Raw genomic sequence first — 15,438 nt, forward strand, 5'->3', positions numbered from 1 at the left:
TCTGCAATGTTTATTCCAGGCACAATGGTCTCAGAAGTATGATTCCCTGTCTCAACCCATCTGACTAACTCATTCATGCAGAACTTATTTAAACCGGTGCTTCATTTTCCACTGATACCTGCAGGTAGGCCTTTCCAGGTCTTCTTCCCAGTAGCAACTGCAACCACAGATGAATCCTGCTCAGGTGGGGGGGGGGGGCACTGTTAGGGGAGAATGGCCCCTTGCTATGCCCTCCTACCCAAGAAAAGGACATTGCAAGAGGAGAATGGTTCAAGGTTTTTGGCCAGACTTGATTGTCTTCACATAAATATCCTGGAGATGCGTGAGGTTCTCCTTGTGTTGCGGGAGTTGCGGGAGCTGCAGGACGGTTTTCCAGTAGGAGTGATAAAACATACAGATAAAGAATATAATGATAGTCTGATACATGAACAAGCAAGCTTTGTCACAAGGCCATGTGATTATGACAGTGGGTGATGGCCCCTTACTGATTTCTTCCTGCAACATACACATTCCCAGAAGGTTCAACGATTTAGTAGATATGGTCAGCAGGAACCTCCTATTGCCTCATAAGTGGTCCATGAATCCAGCAATCACAGAGGAGATTTTTATTTGCTGGGGCAAACCCTGTTGTTATCTGTGTGTGATCCTCCCCTGAACACCAAATGAAGCAGTTACTTTGCCATCCTGTCTTATCAGGGGTACAAACCCATGTACTCTCTCTCTCATCCTTGGCTTCTGGGGCTACTTTAACCCTGTCCCACTGTTCCTTTCATCACCAAGTTCATACAGAAGGCCATTCATTGCAAGGCTGCAGTTATCCCCATTGTCTCATTTTTGTCCAGACCAATATGATTTTCTCTTCTCAAACTGCACTTGCAAGAGCCCCCTTGGCTCCTCAGTCTGCTACTGGGTCTCATCACTCACTCACCTGGGAACTTCACCTGGACATTGTCAAACTGTAACTAACCCCATGGTTTCTCCAATTCTGTTGGTGAAATGGGACACAGCCCTTCTTACTGAAGTGGTTCACATCCTTTCAGCTTCTCAGAAATCATCCATGAGTGGAGTGTATTCTGATAAATGGAAATGACTCACCATGTGAGAGGAAACTCATAACATGGAACCCTTTTCAGCATCAGTTGGAGATGTACCACATTTTTATCCTCTCTGTGTTGTTCTGGGTCCAGCTTCTTCTTGATTAAGGTACAGTTGGCAACTATTTCCTCCTTCCATGCTGGATTTTAGGACTCTTTTCTAGCTTCTCATAGACAATGTAAAGCTATTCTAGAAGGCACCTTCCTTTTGTGGCCTCCCACAAAGGATCCATCTCCTCCATGGGACTTAAACCGTGTGCTAGAAGCACTGTCTACACCTCCATTTGAAACAGTCACTTCTCCAGATCTAAAATTCTTATCCTGGAAACCTCTCCATTTAGTGGCTGTCACTTCAGCTAAGAGGATTTCAGAGCTGCATGCCTTATCTTCTGTTTCTCCTCCCATTCTATTCCATAAGGATAGGGTTGCCTTCAGGACCATCTCTTCCTTAGCTCCAAATATTACCTGTGAGACCAACGTTTCTCAGCCATACATCTTCCAGTATTCTTCCCAAACTACCAAAACAAAGGAGAATACATTTAGCATGCACTGGATATGCAGATGCAACTCTACTTCCACCTTCCCAGAACAGCTTCCTTTGGAAAATATGAGCAACATTTTGTATCATTCGCACAAAACAAATTGAGTAAGAAGGTATCTAAAATCGCCTTATCTATATGGTTTTCTGATTGTATTTCTTTCAGTTAAACATCTCAAAACAAGACCTTACCTTGCAAGCCGAGACCTTATTTCACAAGAGCCATAGCAACTTCTACAAGGTTCTTCGGGTCTCTGTTCATAATGACATTTGTCAAGCTGATGCATGGTCTTTAGCTCACACTTTTATCAAGCATTACAAGTTAGACTGCATTTCCAGACCCAGAGGTTCCTTTGGGGCTATCATTCTGAAGGGCCTCCTGTCTTGAGGCCATCCAAGAACTATGTAGCTGGGGATTTTGACTGATATGTCAGATTGGACAGTCTGGATGAATAGGATATGAAGGTTATGTACTTACTATAAAAACAGATCCTTTCATCCTAGTCCAGCCAATATGACAACCCATCCTCCTTCCCCTGAGAATCTGTAGGGTCTGAAGGACTTTTTTGAAGAATCAAAGGCAATACAAGTGCCTTTATTTTTATTTTTAGGTGTCATGCTTGATCTGAGCTAGTCAGAGAGGAGCAGGGCATTATTGGATTGAATTTTTTGGAAAGACTTGAGGCTGGAGCACTAAATTGACCAGATCAGATCTGAACTGGTGGCTCAAGGACCCATATGTTGTATCAGCTGGAATGAGATGAAAGGATCTGTAGTTAACCTTTTAAAATGTTGGGACATGTCAGAGCAAAATGAGGTGACTGACTGGCCGAAAGAACAGACTTGCATATACTACATTTGAGATGCTGTTTCCTGGAATATTCCTTTTTCTCCTTGGTATTGCAGTCTTAGAGTTGGTATATATAAGTTTGGTGGGTGTGGGGGGCGCAGACGGCTTGCCCCCTGCAAAAGTGTTTTAGGAAGAAGAGCAATGTTCAACACTAGCTCTTTTCCTGTATTTTCTGTCTTTATTTTTTCTGGTGTTTTGGCACTTGGCAGTTTGAGTGCCAGCATATCAATAGGAGACCAGACCTGTTGCTATTGTTGGTACATTACTTTCATTTTTTTCTCATGCACATTCCAGCCTTTATGTTAGACCCTTTTGCCAGTGTCACTTTTTAAATTGATTTCATTTTATACAGTTGTTAATCAGGTAAACTCTCTGGGTACAAGTGGCTCCCTTTTCAGTGGCAACCTGGGAGCATTATCTGGTTAAGTAACTTCACACAGTAGGTAAATGGAGTTGGAAGGAATCAAACCCTGTACATTTGGTTATAAGATGCAGCTCTGCTACAGTAAGGAACCTTAATCTTGAGTACTAAAATAGGAGAGCAGAAGACATGCAGTCTCTGTGTCTTTTGCGTCTTTCTTCTAATACTCACAGTGCAGAATTGCAGTCACATTCCCCAGGGATGACCAGCTTCTGCAAAGTGGCAGGGAGAACTGATGTCCACATTTAGCGAAATTGATTTTATATTTCCTAAAAGGGCGAGCATACTTTACTTTCTGACTCAGTATATATTTCTTGGGGAGGAGAAAGAGTACATATTCTGTTAATATCAACCTTTAATTTAAGCATTCCAAGATCAGAAGTTAACTTAGGTATTGCTTGTAAACAGATTGCAATAGTAATGAATTCTAGTAGGGGAAAACATAGTTCTTACCTTTTCTGGCCACAAATATACCTAGATCTGTGGGTAGTGGGAAACATTTCTGAACAGGATTTTTCATATGGGTTTCTTTAATCTGACTAACTACAGCATCACTGCAGGGCATAACCAAATCACATGATAATAATCTAATTCAGGAAGCAAAACTGCTGGTTCTAGGACTTGTTCCAAATCTCAGAAGACCAGCAATCCAAATAATGACTGGATTCAAAAGCCTAAATACTAAACTCCTCATTTTGGGTCATTTCCTGTGTTTTCCAGCCCCCTGCTATAAAGCACGCTTTGGCGTGCTTTAGCGCGATTTAGCTCAGAGTTGCTACAGGAGCACACAAGAGCAGTGGCGGTTAATCAAGGTTAAACTATTCGGGCTGCCTAAAGTCCACTCTTCAAATTTTCCCTTAAAACAGCCTTCCTTGAACTGTACTGCTGATCAAACCAGCGTATTCTATATCTAAAAAGTTCAGCTCTACTTGATTCTTAAGTAGACTATTCTTTATCTGTAAAGCCTAGCACTTGCTCCTAAAGTATTTTTTTACTTTGATATAGCACTTTTATTATACATAGTACCCCACCAGCCAAAACCCCTTTTCGATCACCCACATCCCCCGGAGTCTTTTTAAAGTCTTTGTCTATTCCTTCTAGCATGTCGAGGGATCAGTTGCTAGTGTCCTCTCCTGCTCAGCTGGTGAATCTGGGAATATTGAGGCAATGTTACAATTGTCTCATGTACACGGACAACCCTCTCCTTCTTCCACAAAACACAAATACATGCGAGAGATGCAACTATATAGCCAAACTGGAGGCTGACCTCTCTCAACATAGGACTGGCAAGACAAGACAGGAGGAGAAGGTAACCACACACACCACAAACCCAGTCTCACATAGTACTATCAAAACTTCAAATCATACACATAAATACACAAAGACATACTTGGAGGCTCTGATCAAAAATACCGAAACAGCAGAGGCCACCAAAGCAGACACCCAAACAACTGCCACCTCAGGACACAACACATTCAACACATAGACCACATAGTCAGTGTGCCAAACAGTCACAGCCCTTAAGGCAAAGCACAATGCCAGACACACTCGTCATTGGTGACTCCATAGTCAGACACACTGACGTCCCGCTCACCAGATTGAGTAAGGAGAAGGTCACAGTAAGCTGCCTGTCAGGCGCTAGAATCCGCCACATAACGCAAGCACTCAGGTCTCTCAACAGCAGGTACAAGTACGACTCTGTCATTGTCCACGCTGGTGTGAACGACCTGAGACGTACCTCCTTGGACTACATGAAAAGAGACATAGAGGAGCTCTCTGATTATGTAGCCCAGGCAGGTATGACCCTGACCTTGAGCAGTATCCTACCTTCACCATGAATGATGCCACAATACAGAGACAAGATGATCAGCTTTAATAATTGGCTTAAACTCTGGTGTCACTCAAAGGGGATCCAATGTCTGTCTGCCTGGGATGACATGCTGGACAAGCCACGCTGCTTCGCAAGGGACGGCTTGCACCTGTCACCCCTGGGCTTCCGGATATTGGCAAAGGCTCTTGCCACCCCCATAGTGCCTTTTTTAGGCAAGGCTCAAATTCTAAACCTACCACCCTAGTACACAAAAAAGGAAAAAAACTAAGGGTAATGCTGCTCAATGTCAGAAGTCTCAACCTCAAGATGCACGCACTTGAGGCCCTTCTCAGTATGGAGAACATCGATGTCTGTGCGGTGACTGAAACCTGGTTCAAGGCTCCAGAGAGCACCCCGGCACTATCAGGTTTCACCTCATATCATGCGTTCTGGCCCCAAAATCCAGATAACACCAAGAAGGGAGGGGGTGTCTATATTCATCAAGGACACCCACACCTCAAGGTTGGTGGCAATGCACGATGCATCGGAGACCATCCAGGTGCAATTAACCATAGGCAAGACTGCTCTGCAATTTATAGCATGTTACAGGCCACCCTCTCAATCTCAGGAACCTCACATAGCTTTCCTGAAAACACTGGAGGGGATAAATGTATCTCCAAACATCATCATACTAGGTGACTTCAACTACCCAAATATAGACTGGGATCACTACTCAAGCCCCAACACTCTAGCCCAAAGGTTCCTAGAGTTCATAAACTCAAATGCCATGGAACAACTAGTCACCATCCCCACAAGAGGAGAAAACATACTAGATCTCATCATCACGAACATGGGGTCATAATGTTCAACACTGGAAGTATACCCCTCACTGGTGAGATCAGACCATAAACTAATCTCACTGGAAGTCCACATCCCCCCCCACCTGAGATAAAAAAGACCACAGTGAAGAACTTCTCAAAAGCCGACTTCACACTTCTAAAAACTGGTGTGGTCTCCTTTAAGGCCCCCGAGCCTGCAGAAACCATTACTCAAGCCGCTGAATCACTTACAAATGCCTTCTACCAGCACCTACAGGACTGCATGGATCAGGCAATCCCAAACAAAACAAAGACTCTTTGTACCAAAGGCAAGCGTCCAGTCTGGTGGACCCCAGCCATAAACAAACTCTATAACAAAAGGAGGAAGCTACTACAAGATAGAGCAAAATCCTTAAAAGGGAAAACACCTTTGATCATTATAAGTAAAAAACTAAGAGCTCTCATAAAATCATCCAAGGCAAATTTTGAGAGAAAAATCGCTAAGGACTCAAAAGACAATCATAAGGCCTTCTTTAGCTATGTTAGAAACCTGGGAGGAAACTCCCAGATATGCTCAGAATTAGTTCAAAATGATGTAAAAATTACTGAACCTACAGACATTGCCAACATACTGGCTGACAGGTTCAGTGCAAACTCCCAAAAGGTGAGATATCTGTACCAGAGGATTGTAACCCCCCAAACATCTCAAGCGCTCAGGTGAGAACTGCTCTCTCCAAGGCAAAAAACACAGCATCCATGGGACCAGATGGTGTCCCCGGTTGTGTGCTCCACGAACTCAATGAGGAATTAAACCCACAGTTAGGGCAGCTGTTTAATCTTAGCCTCACCTCAGGATACGTGCCTAAGGAGTGGCGTACAGCAACTGTGGTCCCACTTCACAAAGGCGGTGCCTCCACTGACCCTGGAAATTACCGTCCCATCAGCTTGACAAGCCTGATCTGCAAAGCTATGGAGAGGATCATAATGGAACTCATAAATAAAGACATAGGGGACTTGCAGACTTTGGATCCAACCCAGTTTGGCTTTGTCAAAGGCAGATCATGCCTTTTAAACTTGGTTGACTTTTTCGAAACAGTCACCAAGGCCATGAAATGAGGGAAAGGCAGTCCACACAGCCTACCTTGACCTGGCAAAGGCTTTCGACACAATACCCCACTCAGGTATCATTGAAAAACTCATCAGCTTAAATGTAAACCCATATGTCACAAGATGGGTTGCAAACTGGCTAAGTGACAGAACCCACAGGGTCAGAGTTGCTGGCGCCATGTCAGACTCAAAGCCTGTCACAAGTGGTGTCCCACAGGGCCCTGTCCTGGGCCCACTCTTGTTCGGCATCTACTTTTCAGAAGTACAAGCAAACACAGGAGGATTATGGCTGACAAAATTTGCAGATGACTGCAAACTGGGCGCCATAGTTGAGAACACATCTGACACAGATATCCTTCAGAAGGGTCTTATAGAAATGGATAACTGGTGCCAGAGCCATGGCCTAAAGTTAAACGCCAAAAAATGCATAGTCATACCCTTTGGGAAAAACAAGGCTACCCCTAGCTACCATATAGGTGGCAACCCACTGAGCTCAGAAGAGGTTATCAGGGATTTGGGGACCCAGGTTGTGACAGTAACCTTTCGTTTGACACTCACGTTGCCAAAGTAGTTAGGAAGACCTTCTACATTGCCCACCTGATCATGAAAGGATTCACATCTAGATCAAGGGAAGTCATCGTCCCCCTGTACTCATCGCTCATCAGACCAATGATTGAGTACAATGCCCCATTCGGAATGTATCTGACACGACACCTGCAGCAACTGAAAAGACCCCAAAAATTCCTCACCAAAAGGATAAAGGGTCTTAAAAATATGTCCTATGCTGCCCGACTGAAGGAACTCCAGCTCTATTCAGTCGCTTACCGTCTGCTCAGAGGTGACCTGTGCCTGACATACAAGGCCATGTCCAACCCAGAATTGATGAACATGCTTCACCTCAAAAAATCTAGATCTCTCAGAACTACAAGGGCGAGAGACTTAAACCTTGACACGGTTATTAATAGGACGTGCTGGAGGGACAGATTCATCACCCAGAGACTCCCTATGCTGTGGAACAAAATCCTGGTACATGTGAGGCAGAGCACCTCGCTGGCTTTGTTCAAGAGAAATCTTGACCAATGGATGGGAGATTGCAGATATACCCCAGGGATTATCTCAGTGTCACTGCTTGACAGAGGCACAGCAAAATAATGGGCATAGTATCCTCCAAACTAAAGGGGTGGCGAAAGCCACAAAACTCTGGGCTAGGCTTATAAATGCCTTGGGCAGATAGCCTAGTATAAACCTATGAACCTATGAAAACTCTAGATGCCAGTTATCCACAAACTCAAAATATGCAGCTGGTCTGCTGCCAGAGAAGCATGTCATCTTGTGCCATCGGCGGCTTGCATTTGAGAACACATCTAGTGCCGCAAAAGGGTCAGCAGTGGGGATAAGAAGATGCAGTCATTGTTCAACTCTCCTGTCCAATGTAACCAATGATCAAGGACCAGTTTATCAGGCTCTAACTGCCCAAACGCAACTGGTCGAGATTACGTGGTACTCTAGATTGAAGGCTCGACTATTAGGCACAGCGGGATTGTTGTGTGTGCAAGACTGCTGTGTACTTCATGGTACAATAAAAAAAATCCTGAGCTGTGGATGTTAAGTCAACTGTATAGGTAACTGATAGTAAAGTTCCTAACCCATTCATTGTAGGACTTTTCTTTAGTGTAACATTTCAAAAATGCATTGTAGAAGTTTTTGTAAATTCTGAAAAAAGACTGCCATTTAGTCACAAACAGACACATATACCTAAGTGTTTATCCATTTTTTCCACCAGATAGGCTGATCTAATGACTGTATAGTAGCACATTAATTATTTAAGGGAAACAGTTTTGATTTCCCCTGCATACTTTAAAGCTAGAGGTATAGTGGAATACCTGAAAAATTAAATTGATAGACTCTCTGGGCTAGCAAGTATCAGCTTGCAGTCATCCACAGAAAGTTTTACTTTGTGTTCTCTCTAAAAAGAAACTTGTGCATTTTATAGCTGCTACATAGATTTCTATTGCCACTACAATTAGTGGTGATGAAGTGTACCGTTGTCTTATTCTTGTCTCTAACCCAAATAGTCTTGTAAAATGCCCATTCAGCATGACTGATACAGTGGCATCTTTTTTAACCTGAATGGGAGCATACTAACTTAGCACATACTAATATCTCTTATAACATCCCACATAGAATCCCAACCCTGCAAATTCCACCAACTCCAATAATTTCTCTGTATGTGCAAAACATGACAGTAAGGCACTATTCTTTGAGTGGGTCCAACTTAATATTCTTAAGATCTCAAAAATAATTTTCAATCCACCACCCTTTAACAAAACCCAATTAATTAGGTTATACCAAAGTTTGGATATAGTTTTCCTTTCTGAAAACTAGTTAGCCTACTACTGTTGGTTTTCATTCATATGATCATATGGTATTAAAAAGGATCAGTCTGTAACTACTGGTTAGCATAAGGAGTTGGGCTGTCTTAGGCAAGACAATAGTATGAGAATGTTTTTCTTTTTTTTTACCTCTGACAATGGTGTACTCATTTTAAATACTTAACGAAAAGTATAAGCTTATATGGTGTCCAGTTCTGCACTAAATAGTTGATACACTTGCTGTTATTATGTCATTCAGGCCTGAAGCATTGCTACTCATTAACTGCTTTATAGCTTATATTGTATTTACTAGGTTAATATCTGCCTATAGCTTTCCAGTCACATTTTATATTAGTGTGGAAGATGAATATAATCCAGAAATGGTTTTTAAGTTGCTGACTTTTGGAGGAGTCAAGTAGATATATAGCATTTTAGTAAATTAAAAAAAAGCATATTATGTCTGCTAGTTCTTTATTTTTATGGCACATTTCCCTCTTTCACAATAGATCAGCCACGTCAGATTATCTTTTTCTATTAGAAAAACAGTTATCTTATTCTGCTTGTTGCAAACTATTCCTTTACATATTATTGAATTCCATTTTAATTTCTGATAACAGTGAAACTGTGAATGGAGAAAGGTAGTGTAGTGTTTAGTAGTTCTTAGAAGTATTTTGCTGTTTTTATTAGTGGGAATGGGTAGTTTTGGGGCAGCACAGTGACACAACTGATCGCACCATCGCTTCACAGCAAGGGGTTCCCTGGTTTGATTCTCAGTTGGGGTGCTTCTGTGCAGAGTATACATGTCCTCCCTGAGTTTGTGGAGGTTTCCTCAGGGTGCTGTGGTTTCCTCCCACATTCCAAAACCATGCAATAGGTGGATTGGACACTCCAAGTTGGCCAAAGGTGTGAGTGTGGTGGGGAAGAACTACTGCGACAGGGCTAGCCACCCAGCGGTATAAACCTGGGCTGCAGATAATTGTCACTGTTGAAGTAATACCCTAACCCCATGTGCAAAAATGGGAAAATGGGTTGTGTATGGATGGATGGATTCCTTTTTTATCTCAACTTGAAAGCTTCAGTCCTGTCGTCATTAGAACCTCCCTGTTACAGATTAATTGTAGAGACAGTTTCATCTGCTTATTGAAATTATTATTATCATATTTTTGCCTTGTCCCTCATATTATTTATTTATTTTTTAAGGGGATCACTGGAAATTAAAATCAGTCAGTAATACCAGACACTCAAGTTTCATAATTATCAAGAAAATGCACATTGATGCAAAAGCTGTTGTTCTTTTTAATTTTTTAAGACCCCTGATTCTGACTCATATTCTTGCCTTGTCCCTTGTAAGATATTTAATTTTTTGGTAAATCACTGAAGATTAAAGCCAGTCAGTTATGACAGGCATTAGCATGACCAGACCTTCAACCTTAACCACTCAACTACAAATATCTCTTCTCCTCCTCCCAACCACGCTGACACCTTGCTTTCACCTTTAACTTGACCTTTCCTACTTTAGCCCTCCCATCACCTCCTTTCTACCCTGAAATCAACTCTCCTCTGCTAAGAACTTGGCAAATACATTTATACTCATGTTAGTTCAAATGCCAGTTTTTACTTACATGACCATATCTGATTGAAACATTATCATTCTTATTGCTATTACTTTCTTTAAATACAAAAGTACTGCTTTAATTACTTTGTTCTACATAGTAACATTTTTACTTTTGTATGTAATTAAACATCTTTTACATATAAATTAATGAATGTAAAAGTACTGCTCATTATACTTTGTTCTATGTATATTTTTATTTTTGTATGTAATTAATGTGGAGCTTTTCTTCCCGGGCCTCCACTGAAAATGGGCTCTTTCTAGGCCCAGTGGACTTTCTCAGTTAACAAATGCAATCAATCAATAAATAAATAAACAAATAATTTTTGTACTTTTTATTTTTCAGAAAATAGATGTTAACACAACACCTTTTGTCATATAAAACTTTTTAAGTGGGGTGGAAAAAGAAATCTTTACAAAACAAATGTGTAATGCTGGTGTATTACTGCCTTAAGCAGTAAGCTATACCAGTGTCTGCACTCTTGTCTTCAATTTATGCATGGTCCAATGTTCTCCATTATCACTGGAATCATTATTTAACCAAGGTAGCTGTGACAGATCATATGTACTTAACCAAAGCTCATGATTCTTCTGCAAAGAGGTGAATTATTGCATTGGGCGAACAGTCAGTACTTCTAGCTATTCATTTGATTTTAAAGGACAGTCCTATCAGAATTTAATTTACAAAGATGGTCCTAAAAGAAAAAAATGTTGTTTTTTTTTACAGAGTCAAATATGCAGATATCCACAGTGTAGATGTAATGGAGGAGAAATGACTTTAAGTTCATTTCAAGCAAAATTACTTGCACAGGATTGTGGTTTTGGGGTATCTGCTAGACAAATCAACACAAAGAGCTTTTATTCCACAGGGGAAAATATCCATATTTAGATCTGTTTCAGGGGTTTTCCATTCAGACCTATATCTCAGTGTGAAAATACCTCAGGACTCTGGATCCAATGGCATCCATGATTGTCATGATACCTCTTGTAGGACTTTGCAGGAGAAAGATATAATGGCATCTGATATCTTTCTGGTTCCAGCATCAGCACCCATTGCCTTTTCAAATTCCAGTTCTTGGAGTTGTAAAAAGGGTAATCAAATGATGAAGGCATCAAACTTCTCAGAATCCATGTCTCCCATTCTCTGTTCATGCTTCACAGCAGTCATTCACAACAGGTGCCTCAGACTTTGCTTGAGGAGCATTGTCAGTTGGCAGAAAACGTGCAGGGTCTTTGGAACAAAAAACAGACCAAAACATGAAAGAGATGCTAGCTCTTGTAAATGCTGTCTACTCTCAGAACCATCTGTGGTTCTTGGGACCTCTTCAGGAATTTACAGACAATACCACAGTGATGTGGTACATAAGCAAGGGGAATCCATATCATACTCCCTCTGCAGACTAGCTATGTTTGTCTGGGGTGTAGGTCTACAGCACATTCTCACTCTGCAGGTATCCATCAGAGAAGAGCTGTGTTCCAGACAAGCTGAACCAGACCAGGGCAGACCCTCATGAATGTAAATTGAATTGAGGGATCTTCATTTCTGGGAAATTCCTCATGGGAGACCTTTTTCCCTCCTGGCAACAGGACGACTGGCAACATTCTGTTCAGGACTCCATGCAAGTAGGCCTGGAAGACAGATGCCTTTTCTTTTCCTTGGACAGAAATGTTCCTGTATGCTTTTTCACCCTTTCTACTGATATCTAGGATAATTCTAAAGATTCAGAAGGACTTCAGTGTGGTGACTCCTTTCTGTCCCAGCCAACAGTGGTTCTCCCTTCTTTTGGCATTGGCCAGGGGAAATTACCACAAGATTCCTGACAGACTGGATTTAATCCCACAAGATCAGGGGTGTTTGATACATCCTGACACCAAACAGCTGGATGATAGGGTCTTAATAATTTTAAGCACCTGGGCTTGCCACAGGTATTAATGGAGGTGAAAAAGCCTGCTGCTAGAAAATTGTATATTAGCAAATCAAAGAGGTTTTCTAGTTGGTGCCAATAAAATAATCATCAGCCACTCAGGGCTAATCTTTTTCTGATTTTTACAGTATTTATTTAAGTTAGTATCCGACTCTATCAAGGTTCATCTGTAGACCATTTCAACATGACTGCCCATGGGATTCCCCTCTTTCAGTGCTGTTTAATGAAAAAATGTTTTTTGTTTCTGGTCTTTATACATTTATTTCATATTGGTGGTGGTATGTGTACTGTTGTGTTGCCATTTTCCTTGTGTTTCATTTTTACTTTAAACATATTGTGGTTTTATATATTTATTTTCTTTGGATCAAGTTCACCTCTCTGTATTTCGGATAAATAAAAGAAACAATCTGGAGTTTTACATATTTCATTATTTTCTATATACTGTTTCTTCATAGCAATTAGCAAATGAAAGAAGAGTTTTTGAAAACACACCATCTTTGACTGAAAGCTGTTTAGGAAACTCAAATAATACAGAAAGCAGCAGTGAAGATGTTAAGAAAATTCGGGATCTTCTACATCAGAGAGATAATGAAATCAGTATCCTTTTAAAGGCTGGATGATAGTGTAAGTGAGGCTTCAGAAGCTGGAAATTTTATTATGATTTTGCTTTTTTCTTTTCTTTTTTTTTGTGAAGAATAGAATAGTCAACTTTTTATTGTTATATTTTTGTTACAGAAGCTGTTTACTTATTTAATGCTCTTATGGCTGATAACTTGCGGATCACTTTTGCTGTATTCAGTCACGTAGTAAAAGGACTAGAGAATAAAGTCTTCTTTCCTTGTCATGCATGTGTTTGATAAATTATAACTTTAGTTAACCCTATTTTTCTATCATCATAATAGTGTCATGTCCTTCTGTACTACTGTTGCAGTATTCCTAACATGAGGGATTCCCTGCCAAGAGTGGCCCAACGTCCGCCAGTATACCAAAGCCTTTTACTACCTAAAGTACACCATACTTTGCACGTATGCTCCTTGTGAACATAAGGACATAAAGGCAATGCCTGGACATACCATCTTCAGAACTTCTGTGCTGCTAGCCCAAATGCCGTCTTCGATTGTCAGTCCGTTCACCTGAGTTGTTTGCTGGTAAATCAAGCCATTCAGATAAGTGCCCCATTGGGGTTTTCTTTTCTTATTTACTGCTGCTTTTTGCTGTGGGGTTTTTACATGTTATCTAGAAAAGGCAAATGCCAGTGTGGAGGATAAATTCCACATAAAGGTAGTTATGAGCAGTGCTTGTTTTGCTTAGGGCCTGCTCATGATCACAAAACTTGCAGTATTTGTCAGGCTTTTGTGCCTAAGACTTTACAAAGTCGTCTTTTGTCCCTTGCTATTTACTTGGAAAATCAGTGTCTCAAACTTTTAACCAAAGATGCTATAGAGGGAACTTCTAGGCCTGATGTTGAGTCTTCACTGAAGAAAAAGGCCAAAAACACCAAGGTTCAGACTCTTCCATTGCACCTCTACATCAGACACCTCTCTCAAGGCTGGTGAAAGCCTGGAGGTTCAGCCAGTTCTGGGGTCAGATTCCTCAGCTGGAGCTGTTTCAGAGGCCACCATTGATCCTATGACAGGAACATCCTCAGAGACATTGCAGATGTCCATTTCAGATGGTCAGGAGGAACCAAGACTTATTATTACAGAAGGGCCTAGGGGGATCCACAAATTCTGATAAAGGAGGAGATTCCAACGACTGTTATTGAGTGTTGGCTGACGTTGGGTCCTTCCACGTTTCATAAGGCGGACATCCATGTAAAAAAGAAGCAATAAACAAAGCATGTTTCTTCATCCAGGGACCCTCAAAATGAGTGGCAGAACTTAACCCAGGGCTTATTTAATTCCCATATGGTTTTGAAGCCTCCATCGGGCATCTCTGTCTCTGCTTCTTCTTGAACATCTTCCCCTCAAAAGAGAGTTAGGGAATCAGGATTCTATTGATGAGGAGGTTTCTTTGGATGAGGAATCCTTGGCCTATTCCACCCAGATTCCTTCCCCTCTAGAGTATGCATCTCCTGAAGAGGAATCTACTAGTCCGGAATCTCCTATTGAGGAAATTACTGTGGAGATACAATTGCTAAGATGAGGGAGTATTTCAATTGAGATTGCTCCCAAGTTTCTTGTATACAAAAAAGATATTATGAGGTCCTACAAGTAGTCTCCTTCACCATTTGCTATTCTTTTCAGATGTCCTTCAAGGATGCATCTGCAGTCCTTACAAATGGGTTGTCCTGTCGTCAGGCAGCCCTTCGGTCAGCCGGATTCCAAAGTCTGGGTCTGGCCTCGGCTGGTGTCGCACTTCACCCGACGTCATAGCTGCAGTTCTTCGGGTATAAAGGCAGAAGCCAACGCCATTTTCCTCAGTCTATCTTGCCGCGTGGCGCCCGAAGCAGAAGCTGTTCGCAAGTGCCGGTCGGTCAGAACCAGAGATTACTACTACCGAATACTACTACGAAGACTTCTAAAAAGCTAAGTACCCCGTTGGGGACTCTTTCTTGCCTCAGCCGATGTCAGAAAAAGTGAATAACTGTTTAACTTGTGGGAAACAAATACCTCATAAAGATTTCCACTCTTACTACTTACCTTGTCTAGGCCCAGACCACGACGTCGCAGCTTGTCTAGCCTGTGCTTCTTTAAACCGGCGGACGCTTAGACGTCGGTCGGAATTTGCTGAGGAGTTTTTCGGCTCCGATTTTGCTTATATTATGCCGTCGGATCCTCCGACTTCACAAATATCTAAAAAACGCAAGGAAAAGGACCGACACTCGCGGTTCGCGGTTTCAGCCGAAACCACGGTTAAGCCAACCGCGAGTGTCTCGGTTTCGGCTGAAA

The 15,438-nt window shown here is 41.7% G+C and overlaps 1 protein-coding gene across 1 annotated transcript in view; it reads left to right on the forward strand.

Annotated features, from left to right (window-relative positions):
* Positions 1–15,438, forward strand: part of KIF6 (kinesin family member 6) — a 4,303,753-nt gene that overhangs the window by 2,206,650 nt on the left and 2,081,665 nt on the right. The window contains exon 12 of the mRNA XM_044084863.1: positions 13,003–13,144. Within this exon, the coding sequence (XP_043940798.1) occupies positions 13,003–13,144 (142 nt within the window). The remainder of the gene's footprint in view (positions 1–13,002; positions 13,145–15,438) is intronic.

Source organism: Protopterus annectens, chromosome 1.part1 (genome assembly GCF_019279795.1).
Source record: "Protopterus annectens isolate FY-2018-M chromosome 1.part1, PAN1.0, whole genome shotgun sequence".
Classification (NCBI taxonomy): domain Eukaryota; kingdom Metazoa; phylum Chordata; order Ceratodontiformes; family Protopteridae; genus Protopterus; species Protopterus annectens.